General features: G+C 42.9%; 1 protein-coding gene across 1 annotated transcript in view; it reads left to right on the top strand.

Annotated features, from left to right (window-relative positions):
* The first annotated feature begins 2,324 nt into the window (after window positions 1–2,324).
* The window catches only part of srpx (sushi-repeat containing protein X-linked), a 48,244-nt gene continuing 38,263 nt past the window's right edge, over window positions 2,325–12,305 (top strand). The window contains exon 1 of the mRNA XM_034186292.1: window positions 2,325–2,475. Within this exon, the coding sequence (XP_034042183.1) occupies window positions 2,415–2,475 (61 nt within the window). The 5' untranslated portion in view covers window positions 2,325–2,414. The remainder of the gene's footprint in view (window positions 2,476–12,305) is intronic.

Raw genomic sequence — 12,305 nt, forward strand, 5'->3', positions numbered from 1 at the left:
GGCTTGCTCAGTTCCTAGTAAATGATGCTCTGGCTGGGTCTTGAGTTGGGATCTGGGCTGCATCAGTCTAATGTAGTTCAAGTTAGCCCTCATTCTATCAGTTTCAGTTCTGTGGATTGTGTGTAAACACCCTCATAAAGCTAAACAATTTACAATCAAAAATAATGATGTGGTGTGTCATAAGGATTGTAGGAAAAAAAATCAAAGCAGTTTTTGTTCCAAGTGTGAACTGCAAAATCCAGAAAAAAAGTGATTTGTTAACTCTCCATTAATGAAAAAGACAGCATGTAAGATTCACTGTCATATAGTGGTGAGGTTGCAGATTACATTATACATCACTGGCTACGATTTTTCCTTCTTTGGTGACAGGAGTTTGTGCTCCTTTGCTTTCTTTTTTTGATAAGGGTGCATTCACAATGACAAGTCGGCTCTGTCGCCAGACTCTGCAGGAGCTAACTCGACCTCAGTCAGGGAACACTGATGTTCGTTGTGGTCCTGGAAAAGTTTTCAACATGTTTAAAATCTTCATCGTTCATGCTAAAACGCTAGAGACAGTTGAGCGCCGCTACCACTACATCAGCTCCGCTAGTACACTGTTACTGCTCCTTTTGTCTTTGCCGGGCTCCGCTAGCTAACGTCAGAGGCATGATTGGATGCGCCACCTCCTCTGTGTCCCTTGGGTTAGGGTATGGGCATGAATGAATATGCAGAAATATGAAGAAATGTGGTGGATAGCAAGAAGGTCATTAGATCGCTTCCCGCCTGGGCCTTTCTGTGTGGAATTGGCATGTTTTCCCTGTATTTGTGTGGGTCCTCTCCAGGTTGTCCAACTTCCTCCCACTTTCAAAGACATACTAGTTAGCCTCGGTGACCCTTGAGTGGAGAAAAGTGGGTATAGAGCATAGGTGTCAAACTGATTCCAGAAATGTCCAAGAGGGTGCAGGTTTTCTTTGGAACCACCAACTCCACCAGGTGATTTCACTGATTAATATCACTTTAAGCAGATGGGATATAAACTACTGTACATCATGTGACATCTCAAACATTGAATCGATGATCAGCTCTGCTAAGCTACGCTACTGTTCTGCAGAGTGCACTACCAATGCGCCTGCCCTCTGATGGAAAAAGTTGAACTATGTCCTATTATAAATCAACAGACCGTCACCAAATGCTGAACTCCGCCAATACGTTGTTGCCCTCCGCTGAGCTACGGCGGCCTGCCTTGAAGACAGGAAATTTGGACCTGTGGACCAAACCTTCTCCAGCATTTCACAGAGATTTTTGAGAATGACCCACTTCTTGAAAGTCAAGTGAATGGACACTAATCAAATATGTGATCACCACATGCACCCACTACAGTGTTAAATTAACACTGCAAACTTTACTGTGCCCATTTGGGATTTTCATAATACTTGGCCAGATCAAGAACACCCTCCAGGAAGTGGGTACATCCACATCAAAGTCAACAAATCCAGATAAAAATTACACCTGAAGGTTTGCTGCAATGAAAACCTCAAAAACTGGAAGAACTGATGAAAGATTGGCCTCAAAAAAGAAGAAAAAAAAAAGATCAAGTTGTAACAGAAGAAGAGGAAGACAAGATTAGAGAAGCAACTGCTTGTTCCGTTAATATATTAGTGCTGCAAAGCTAATATATTCTGTTCTGAGGTTTGTCAGCATGCCAGTTGCACGCTCCCTCAAATCTTGCGACATCTGTGGCATTGTGCTGTGTGATAAAACTGCACCTTTCAGAGTGGCCTTTTATTGTGGGCAGTCTAAGGCACACCTGTGCACTAATCATGGTGTCTAATCAGCATCTTGATATGGCACACCTGTGAGGTGGGATGGATTATCTCAGCAAAGGAGAAGTGCTCACTATCACAGATTTAGACTGGTTTGTGAACAATATTTGAGGGAAATGGTGATATTGTGTATGTGGAAAAAGTTTTAGATCTTTGAGTTCATCTCATACAAAATGGGAGCAAAACCAAAAGTGTTGCGTTTATATTTTTGTTGAGTATATAGACACACACACACACACACACACACACACACACACACACACACACACACACACACACACACACACACACACACACACACACACACACACACACAGTATACATATATGAATAATGGAACTTAATCTCTGGTGCATAAAAGTTCTGGTTTTTAGTTTAAAACTTTGGGTTTGTAGTATGTGTGCGTGTCATGGTGATGATCCTGCACGTCACAGTTTACCTCCAGGTTTGGCAGAGCTTCACTCCCTAACTTGTTCCATGCCAGCCTATTTGTAGGAGCTGGGAGAATCCTCCCTTGTTTCTGGAGCAAGAGGCGGGCCTTTGGAAAGCTGGAATGCTCTGGAAGTTTTCCTGCAGACTCTTTTCACATGTTGAGGAGCGTTCTGTCTGATTATGGACATGTGGCCACTGGTGCTGCTGTTTGTGCAGCTCTGTTTCTGCTCGGGGTATGAAGGTAGGACTAAAGGCTCACCTCCACCTCTGTGACATTACTGGACTCGGAATGATAAATCACGGAACAGCTTTTCTTTATCCCGACTGATTCATATGCAGGTTGCTTGTGAGAGTTTTACCTCTTTGTTGTAGGTGCAGTTTTTGCAGGTTATCTTTTTTCTCTCTCTCTCCTGCATTTAAAGCTTCTCCTGTTGGCTGCTGATTTATGCTGAATGGTGAATTGTGTATATGTGGAGGGGGTTTGAAGCGGGGGGAGTGCAGTGTGCATCTGGGGGAGTTTTTCCTGCACAGAACTCCGTCTGTGGACCAGTGAAAGCTCTGCAACTTAAATGCAGAGCAACTTTCAGATTTTTTTCTTTGTGGTCTGACTTTTGACACTCTGTAGGAAGACACTGAGCTGAATACGGCCTTTGACCTCAGCTGCAGCAGGACTTTATCATCTTGTGAAATCTGGCCTGACTAGAAGTCTGTGGATTACTTTTAGTACCCTTGAGTAAACAGTTTCACCGTCTCGGGTTTTGTCTTTGTGTCCATCTCGGTCAAAAGGCTGAGAGAGCAGAAGTTCTGCAACCAGGTGCTGAAACGACTTCCATTTGTAGAGTTAACATTTTTCAGGGGCGGATCTAGATTTTTTAATTTTTTTTTTTTGGGGGGGGGGGTTGTCTGGGGTCATGTCTCCTCTGAAAAATTAAAAAGGCCTATTTCTTGCATTCTACGAAAATCTGTGACGCTAAATAGAGACTCTCTAGTCAGTCACCATTTTTAAACACTATTTTCATTTTGAAACACTGGAAATCTAATTCTGCATGCAACATTGTTCACCAATCAACCTTCGTTTATGAGACACCTGTGCTATATTTTATCCCACCTTTGGTCACCTAAGCGGCACTGTGGCTTAGTGGTTAGCACTGTTGCAATGGAGCAAGAAGGTCGTGGGATCACTTCCTGCCTGGTCCTTTCTGTGTGGAGTTTGCATGTTCTCCCTGTGTCTGTGTATGTTTCTTTCGGGTGCTCCGGTTTCCTCCCATAGCCCTTGACCAAAGCAGCATGTCTACATCTGGAGTTGGTCCCCAGGTGCTGGACTGTGGCTGCTCACTGCTCCTAGGGGTTGGATTGTGTCTAACTGTAATTAGTACGGGTTAAATCCAGAAGATAAATTTTGTTGTATGTATGAACAATGACAATAAAAGGTCCTTCTTCTCTTTAGTGGGTGGGATGCAATGCCCTCAATCCCCCTCTCGCCAAATCCACCAGTGTGTTATGTCAAAAATATATATAACACTATTCTAAACTAGAAAGTGTTAGATATATCTGTGTGTTTTTGTTATTATATTTTCTTTTTACTATATCAAGTATTTGCTATCCTTAAATGGTTATATGTTAAGTGAGTTTTAGTTATTTGTTTGAGTATGCATGTCAAAAGTCCAGCACACCAAGGAGTTAGGGTCCACCAGGTACTGGACAACTGAGGGCTGAAGACAAGGGGTGGGGTTTCCCCTCAGTCTACGCGAGCCAATAAGGTTAGATGTTGAGGGAATAAAACCCATACACTGTACCGCCTATGTTGTCTTTTATAAAAACTACTTGTTTGCTTTGTTCGTGGTCTCTCACAAGATACATCTCTGGGAACCCAGGCCTGTTTTTCCAATGTGACTTTGAATGAATTCAGTCTGAGGAATAGTTTGATTTTGTAAGGATTACAATAAGAACTGGGTAGAATTAACAAAAGTAAGATTGTTTGGCTGATGTAATATACATTTGGCCTGTCTATCACCTGCTAGACAGACTATATGTAGGACTGTTACTGGGAATAATCATAACATTATTTGCATAATGGAACATTAGTAACGCGTGGTTGAAATTACATGCAGTTTAAAATCAGCTCGTCAGTGTCCTTCATTTCCAAAACCGACGTCTGGCCCCTGTTAATTATAATTCATGAAAAAATTATATTAAACTTAATAAAATTAAGAAATGAGGAAAACGTTGAAACAAACAAACATAAAAGTTAGTCTTTGTTTCCGTTTTAATCAATCAGAATCTGTCCGTTACATCCAGATGTTTCATTCGAGGCTGGATTTCTCAGTTATTGTTGTGACAGAAATGTGGTTCATAACATACATCTTCATTGCCAAGAATTGGGCAGAGCAATCTCATTTGATGGCGGGCGCTAAAGGCGTAAAATATGATGCATATGATGTAATTTCTCTCCTTTTGAGGACCAAAACATGGCATTTTCATGGAGTTTTTGGTCAAATTACATGCAAAAAGTGAAAATGCAAAGAAAAAGTGACGATGCGGTGAGAAGTGGACAAGTGTTGCGGTTTGTTTATCACCCGGAGCACAAACGTGTTGAGGCGGTTTTGCAGGCGAGAGAATGCAGCTACTCTGGTTAGCTGTGTAGGCTAATACTTAACGACACGGCGTCTCCCATTTTCCCCATCTTCCCTTCTCCACTGGGAACCGAAAAAAAACAAAACACTTCTCAGGACTGCTTTGATGATCGCAGCCGAAAACAAAACAGTACACCATTTTTCCATATGAAGTTATGCTGTGTATATATTGCACAATGGGAGGGGCGGTCCCCATAAGTGGTCAAATCCCACGATATCACACAGGGTTCAAACGAGACTGCGCTGCCCTATTGCAACAGCAAAATAAACAAATGTATCATCCCTGTGTGTAAACATGAACAAATTGTGAACACAAGCAGTCCACCGTTTACAACCAGTGCTGTACCAGAAACTTTGAGGTGGGCGATAAAAGCCATTTTAGCCACTTCAGTGCAACTTCCATATGAAAAAATGGTCGTAGTGTGTTTGTGTCCCCTTGATGCGACTCAGTGTTGACCTGATAAAATCACCTCACCACATTAGGAGATTTAGTTTAGTTGTGATTGCACAGCAGAATGCAGCATGAAGACACATCTGCGTAATAAACACAGCAGCGGGTGCAGTGGCCCGAAGACACACGTTAAAGTGAAAATGGAGTCTGCGCAATTATTTCACATGTACAGCATGCACAAAGACACACACACAGTTGTGTCCTCTGATGGAGAGAGAGAGAACCAGAAAATAATAACTGTTGTTCTCTTTTATTTGAATGATATTCTGTGATCACTGCAACATGCAGAATCTTACACAATCTTCCCTGCAGGTCAAATGTTAGTGTGGCTGACTGGAATATGAATGCACTTTTTACTTACTGTGCTTCAGCTTTAATCAAACATTTTTCATTCGTGCACCTGTGGGTTCCATTTTGTGGGAGTTTTTAAACTTGTGTCACTTTGGATAGCCTCATTCTGGTGATTAAAACCAGTGTCTAATTAAAGTAGACTTCATGCAAACTCTGTCACATGTGACGAGTTTTCAAACTTTCTAACCTTTATTGTAGTCACGGTGCACAACCTGCTGAAGCAGACCTGCTTTCACTTGTTTCGACTGCACTCTTATGTAATTCTTTCAGATTGCATTCATGTCTGTGCGCACATCATATTTGGTTTCAACATGCCGTCTTGGTATAAAGTTGGTATAAAGGCCACAATTGTTATATAATATATTAATATTCAGAAATACGACAAACACAAAATGAATTAAAAACAATTTAAAAAACAGGCAAAGCCTTTATTGGATGCTTTAGCTGACAATGGGAAAGATTTTGGGCTTTATTCAGATTACCAGTGAAAATCTGATTTGTGTTCATATCTGATTTGAATCGCTGCTCACAGCCAAAGACAGCTTCACTTATTGTTACACGCTTCGGTCAGAGCGTGTGCCACACGAGTACATCGTGACATTTGCAGTTAGTTTCATGCTTAAAAATAAATGAATGCATTCTGGGTTCCGTTTCAAGCTTCAGAGCCATGATGTGTGAGTGTGTCTGGTACGAGAAACTGGAGAGAGAGTTTAAAGTGATGATGAGGACTGCAACAAGGACACACAGATCGGATCTGGTCACTTGCTCTACTGTATGTAATGTGGACAGCCAATCAGTGAATTCAGATTTGAATCAGATATGCAATAAATCTCATTTGAACTGGCAATCTGAACGAAGCCTTAGTCTCATACGAGGTCTGTTAGAAAAGTATCTGACCTTTTTATTTTTTTCAAAAACTATATGGATTTTAATCACGTGCGCTTGCATCAGCCAAGCTTGAACCTTTGTGCGCATGCTTGAGTTTTTTTCACACCTGTCGGTTGCGTCATTCGCCTGTGGGCAGGCTTTGAGTGAGCACTGGTCCAGCCCCCCGTTGGATTTTCATTATCAGGGAAATGGCTGAATGACTGCCGCTTTGCTCCATGAAAATTTTTTCAGAAACTGAGAGACAGCCAGGTGGAAACCATTCGGAAGATTCAGACGGCTTTTGGTGACGATCCTCTGGGCATCACACAGATTAAGGAGTGTTACAACTGGTTTAAAGACGGCGCACAATGGCGGAGGGCACGCCGCGCTTCGAGCGGCCATTGATAGGCTGAAACGACCAGATCATTTCCAAAGTGAAGGCTGTGTTGATCCGGGATGTCGTGTGACTACCAGAGAAATTGCAGAAAATGTGGACATCAGCACTTTTGCAGCACATTCCACTGTTACAGGAGATTTTGTAATGAAAGATGTGCGGAGGAATTCGCGCGTCGGGACGGAGCCGCTCATGGCGCACAACAAAAAACACCTCCGTGTTGGAAGTCTCACAGGACATGTTGTGGCATGCCCAGCTGTTACACAATTTCTCGGATACTCACTCGACTGAAAAGCCACCAAAAGCCGTCTGAATCTTCCGAATGGTTTCCAACACGGAGGTGTTTTTTGTTGTGCGCCATGAGCGGCTCCGTCCTGACGCGCAAATTCCTCCGCACGTCTTTCATTACAAAATGTCCTGTAACATTGGAATGTGCCGCAAAAGTGCTGATGTCCACATTTTCTGCGATTTCTCTGGTAGTCACACGACGTCCCAGATCAACACAGCCTTCACTTTGGAAATGATCTGGTTGTTTCAGCCTGTCGATGGCTGCTCGAAGCGAGGTGCGCTCTCCGCCGCTGTGGGCCGTCTTTAATCCAGTTGTAATCCTCCTTAATCTGTGTGATGCCGATAGAATCTTCACTGAAAGCCATCTGAATTTTCCGAATGGTTTCCACCTGGCTGTCTCACACAGTTTCTGAAAAAATTTTCATGGAGCAAAGCGGCAGTCGCTCAGCCATTTCCCTGACAATGAAAATCCGATGGGGGGGGTGGGGGGGGTGGACCAGTGCTCACTCTAAAGCCCCGTTTACACATAGACGGTTTTGTCGGCGGGTAGTACGTAGACCGAAGTTCGCGGTAGTTCCGGCTGTTTTTGCGGTGGAAAGGGGTGGAGCATTTCGCCGGCGTTTTGACCGCCGTACTAGCCGCAAATACGCGGATAAAATGCCGCTAAATCCGCCTAATAAAGCAGCGTTTTGACGCCGTAGCATCCGGCACACATCAGGCAACGGGGGTTAATACCCAGTTCTATCCTTTACAATCGCAGGTTAAGACGCGCGTGAGAACGGCGGTGTTCTGCTGCCGCCGATAATGCCCTGTGTACCGCTGGTTTTATCCAGGCAAATCCTGCATTACTCCAGGAACTTTTGCATATAGGCAACGCCCCCAGAGTATAATAGGCTGAAACTGCAGGAATACATGCCTCTGTCACTGCAGGGGGAGGGAGATCATCCTCAGCCTTTTCTTCTCCTTCCTTTTCCCCTCCTCAACGTGTTACTCGTCTCCACCACAGGGCTACCCTCTGCTTCTGAACCAGACCTCTTGGTAAGTCCTTGCCGCTGCCAATTTTCTTTTAGGAGGCATACTGGAGCTTCTCTGCAAAAATATCTGGAGCTGGCCGCAAGTGACAGGCCTGCATGCAGCGCGCTAGCGTTTTTATACTGACCGCCACCTATCGGCCGTTTGGAACGCCGTTAACCGGGAGGTGGTGTTTAGAACGGCGTACTGTCTGCTAACGCCGCCGTTTTGTCTGCCTCTGTCACCGGTTAAAACGCCCTTGAGGACGCCGATGTGGGCTCTATCGCCATTTTACACACCGTTGATTAGGGATCCAATGCCGGCCGCCAATTACAGCGGTGTAAACTGCGGCACTACAGGAAGGGGCAGGATGAAACAGCGATTAAAAAGTATCAAACACCGTTGTTCGCGTTGTCTCCGTCGTCACGCGAATTCTCCGGGAGCGCTCCTGGAATTATTCGACATGTTGAATAATTTTTTCGACGATTCCCGGTAAAGCCGGAACTAAGCCACGCCCCCTAGTGCCGGCGTTAACAACGGCGTTTGATCCTTAAGACCAAGCCAAAAACTCTTCCGGGACGCTTCCGGGAGCTCTTACCGTCTGTGTAAACGGGGCTAAAGCCTGCCCACAGGCGAATGACGCAACCGACAGGCGTGAAAAAACTCATGCATGCGCACGAAGGTTCAAGCTTGGCTGATGCATGCGCACATTATTCAAATCCATAGAGTTTTTGAAAAAAGAAAAAGGTCGGAAACTTTTCTAACAGACCTCGTATTTCTTCACTGCAGCAAAAGCCAAATTTCTTTTAGTACAGGACAGTTAGCTCAGGGTTTCTGGGTTACATTGAGGGACTTGGTGTTCATGTTGGGAAATGAGTGCCTGAAATGTCCTTGGAGATGCTCCAGTAACATGTAAATGTATCATTATGTTTGGCTAAGGTCCTGTAACGTTTGACTGAAATCCACTCAAAGTGTGAAGCAGCTTTTTGCATAAGCTTGTAGAAGCTTCTTTAAACAAATGTGGAGCGTAACTGCAGCCTGCAGCTTCCCTAACTACATTTTGCCACGCTGCTGATTTAAAACAAATAATGATAGTTTTAACATGAATTTAATCCTATACTCAGATTTGTGTTCAAAGCCTCGATGGTAATGTGTGTTTGTGTAAGCGCGGTCACATTTTTGTGTGCGGATCACCGCCGTCATTTTATCTTTACAGGCTGCAACATGAACACAAGCCGCCAAGCAGATGCACACAGCTCAAAAACCGTCACTTAGCACCCTGATCTGCGCTTCTGAGAATATATGAATGTGTGTGCACATTTTTGAGTTTACTTTACAGGGTTATGCATTTTGTATGTCAATAATTTTGTGAACTTAAACATCCCAGAATGTTTAGAATGAATTGAAAGAATTGGTCATTGGTGAAGTAGGTTTTTAAACTGTTGGAATCTCTGGGGATTTCATATTTAAGATAGCATTGTATTTTGCATTCCTTCTTTGTGGTTAACATGTCAACATCGTGTTTGGTGCATATTTTTGGCACTGATGTGGGTCATGTGAGCAGATACAAATACAGCGATTAACCTGAGGAAGTGCCATTAAGTACTGTGGCAGACAACTTACTGTAAGTCTTTAGTTACACCATGTCAGAGCAGGGGTGGATCCAGCTTTCTTATAAGAAGGGGACTGACTGGGGGGGGGGGGGGGGGGGCATGCCCCCCTTGAAAATTTCAAAATTGAAGGTGCATTTTCCTGCAATCTGAGGCAATTCAAGCATGTAATTGTTATAATTGTATGAACACGTTAAGAGGAATGATACACAAAAAAATATTTAATTATTTCAATTATTACCCGTGGGGCGCATGTTGTGAGTCATTTTGACTGGTTTTAGATGCATCGAAAGCAAGAATAATAGACAAAAAAAAAAATAAAATTAAAAAAAGACACTTATATTGTAATATCAAAGTTCTTTTTTGCATGTTTCTGTCTGCCCCAGTTACATGGCACTTAGCGAAGGGCAATGAAACCCTAACGTAGCAAGAAATCTGGACTTTCATTGAGAGAAACAGAACTCAGACACTCAGAATACAACAGCTGCACTTTGCAACTTTAGTATAAATTATTTCTTCGTGATTTAGTGATACCATGATATTTGGTTCTGTGCAGCCTTCACAATTTGACCAAATCTGTCCCAGATTAAACCACTTTATCTTTGACACACAGATCTCTAATCCATATTGGCTGTATTTAACCCATCAAGGTCACAGACGGTCAAGAATCATGAGGTGATGTAATCGGTAGAAATGCGATGTGTGATTTTATTTATATATTTCATCTATGTATGTATGAGGTTTCCTTAATGGTCCTGACATAAAAATCTTAAATTTAGTGGTGAAAGGTATCCTTGACATGTGTTCAAGAACTAGAACTATGGTCATAAAAGGATTTTTTCGTATTTATGTAGTGTAGAATCACAACAGAACTGAACTCAGAGTTGATAAGGTCTAGAAGTCTGCAGGCACTCCATAGAGTGAATCTATGACTCCCCCTGGATGGGATACCAGTTCATTGCAGGGTAGTTCCCCAGCCAAGGATGGTTCCCATTTACAGCTGGGGGAGGGGGGGCTAGGACAATGGAGATGAAATATCTTATCCAAGGATGCAGACAAATAGCATGATTGGGAAATGAACCCAGGTCTCTATACTCATAGACCAACTTAATAGATCCTTAATAGCCTTAAAAAGAAGTCCTTTGGAAGACCCTTTGATGCTGGTGCTTGTCTTTGGACTGTGAAGCAGGTGAGAGTAGATGACTCCCCCAATCCATCACAGGTTACTTGCAGCCAAGGCTGGTACCCTTTTAGAGGTGGTGGTGGTGGTGGGGGGGGGGGGGGGGGGGTGTTACATGAAGTACTAAGATGCAGACAGTGTGACCAGGAAACAAACCCAGGTCTGCATACTGGTAGTTCAACTTAAACTTGCCTTAAATCCTTAACAATAAGTCCTATATCATAAATAAATTAAATGAACCCCGGAGTACATATTGGTCATCCAATTTAACCAAGACTTAATGCAAATTATCTAGCTGATAATGTGCAGGAACCACTCGTCACTATCTTCTTTGTACAGTATGATTTATTTCTTGATGTGTTCTAACATGTAGACACTCAGATATTTATGTACCTTACTGTAAAGTTTCTAAAAACCCAAGGAGGTGCTTGTTCATTGTAAAATAGTGATTAATGGTTGAAAGCCCTGTTGGTATATAAACAGGCTTGAAATAACCACAGCAAGAAACATCTTGGTATGATGACTGAGAGATGGAAAACACTGTATTTTCTTTTCTGCTCTCTTGTGCCTGAAGCTATACTCCAACATTTACATATAATAAGCCCCCAAATGATGGCACTTTGTATTACACGCTTGGAGGCAAAAGCTAATTGGAATACCAGGCGCTGTAATTTAAAGCTTATTCACTCCCTGAGAGTTGCCAAAAAGATGAGTTTCTTTCCGGCCTGTTTTAACAGTTTGATCCTTTCTTGCTGAGGAAGTCCTTTGAAGTAGGAGAGATGAAGGTGAATATAATAATGAACACACTGCGGTTCTCACCTCAGTGTGTTCAGAGATCAATTAACCTCAGATCATCACCGATTCTCCACCTGGATAAAGTCTTCGCTAAAGTAAGAAGGAAACAACGCTGTTGATGTGAATATCAATACTGCCGCAAGATGAAGACCTGCAGCACTGACCCCATACAGGCAAGAAAAGAAACTGCAGAAGTATAGATGTGCACCATCTACAGTCAAAGAAAACTAACAGATTGATGTTAGCAGGTTTGCATTATCCGTAGCTGCTTTGAGAGTGTTTGGATGGTATTTTACTAGGGTCAGCTGAAATGTTCTTCTTCCAAACCATGATGCTCTTGTAGGATGAGATGGTTCATTTTTCAACATGGTCATCTTTGAGATCAACACACTCGGTTTTCGTCATTATGGTCCTAAAAGGTCTTTGGTGGCAGATATGACAACCTCATTCTGATCTTTCTTCGGAGTCAAATTTTTGGAAAAAGACAGACG

The sequence above is a fragment of the Thalassophryne amazonica genome, chromosome 14, assembly GCF_902500255.1.
Source record: "Thalassophryne amazonica chromosome 14, fThaAma1.1, whole genome shotgun sequence".
Taxonomy (NCBI): Eukaryota; Metazoa; Chordata; class Actinopteri; order Batrachoidiformes; family Batrachoididae; genus Thalassophryne; species Thalassophryne amazonica.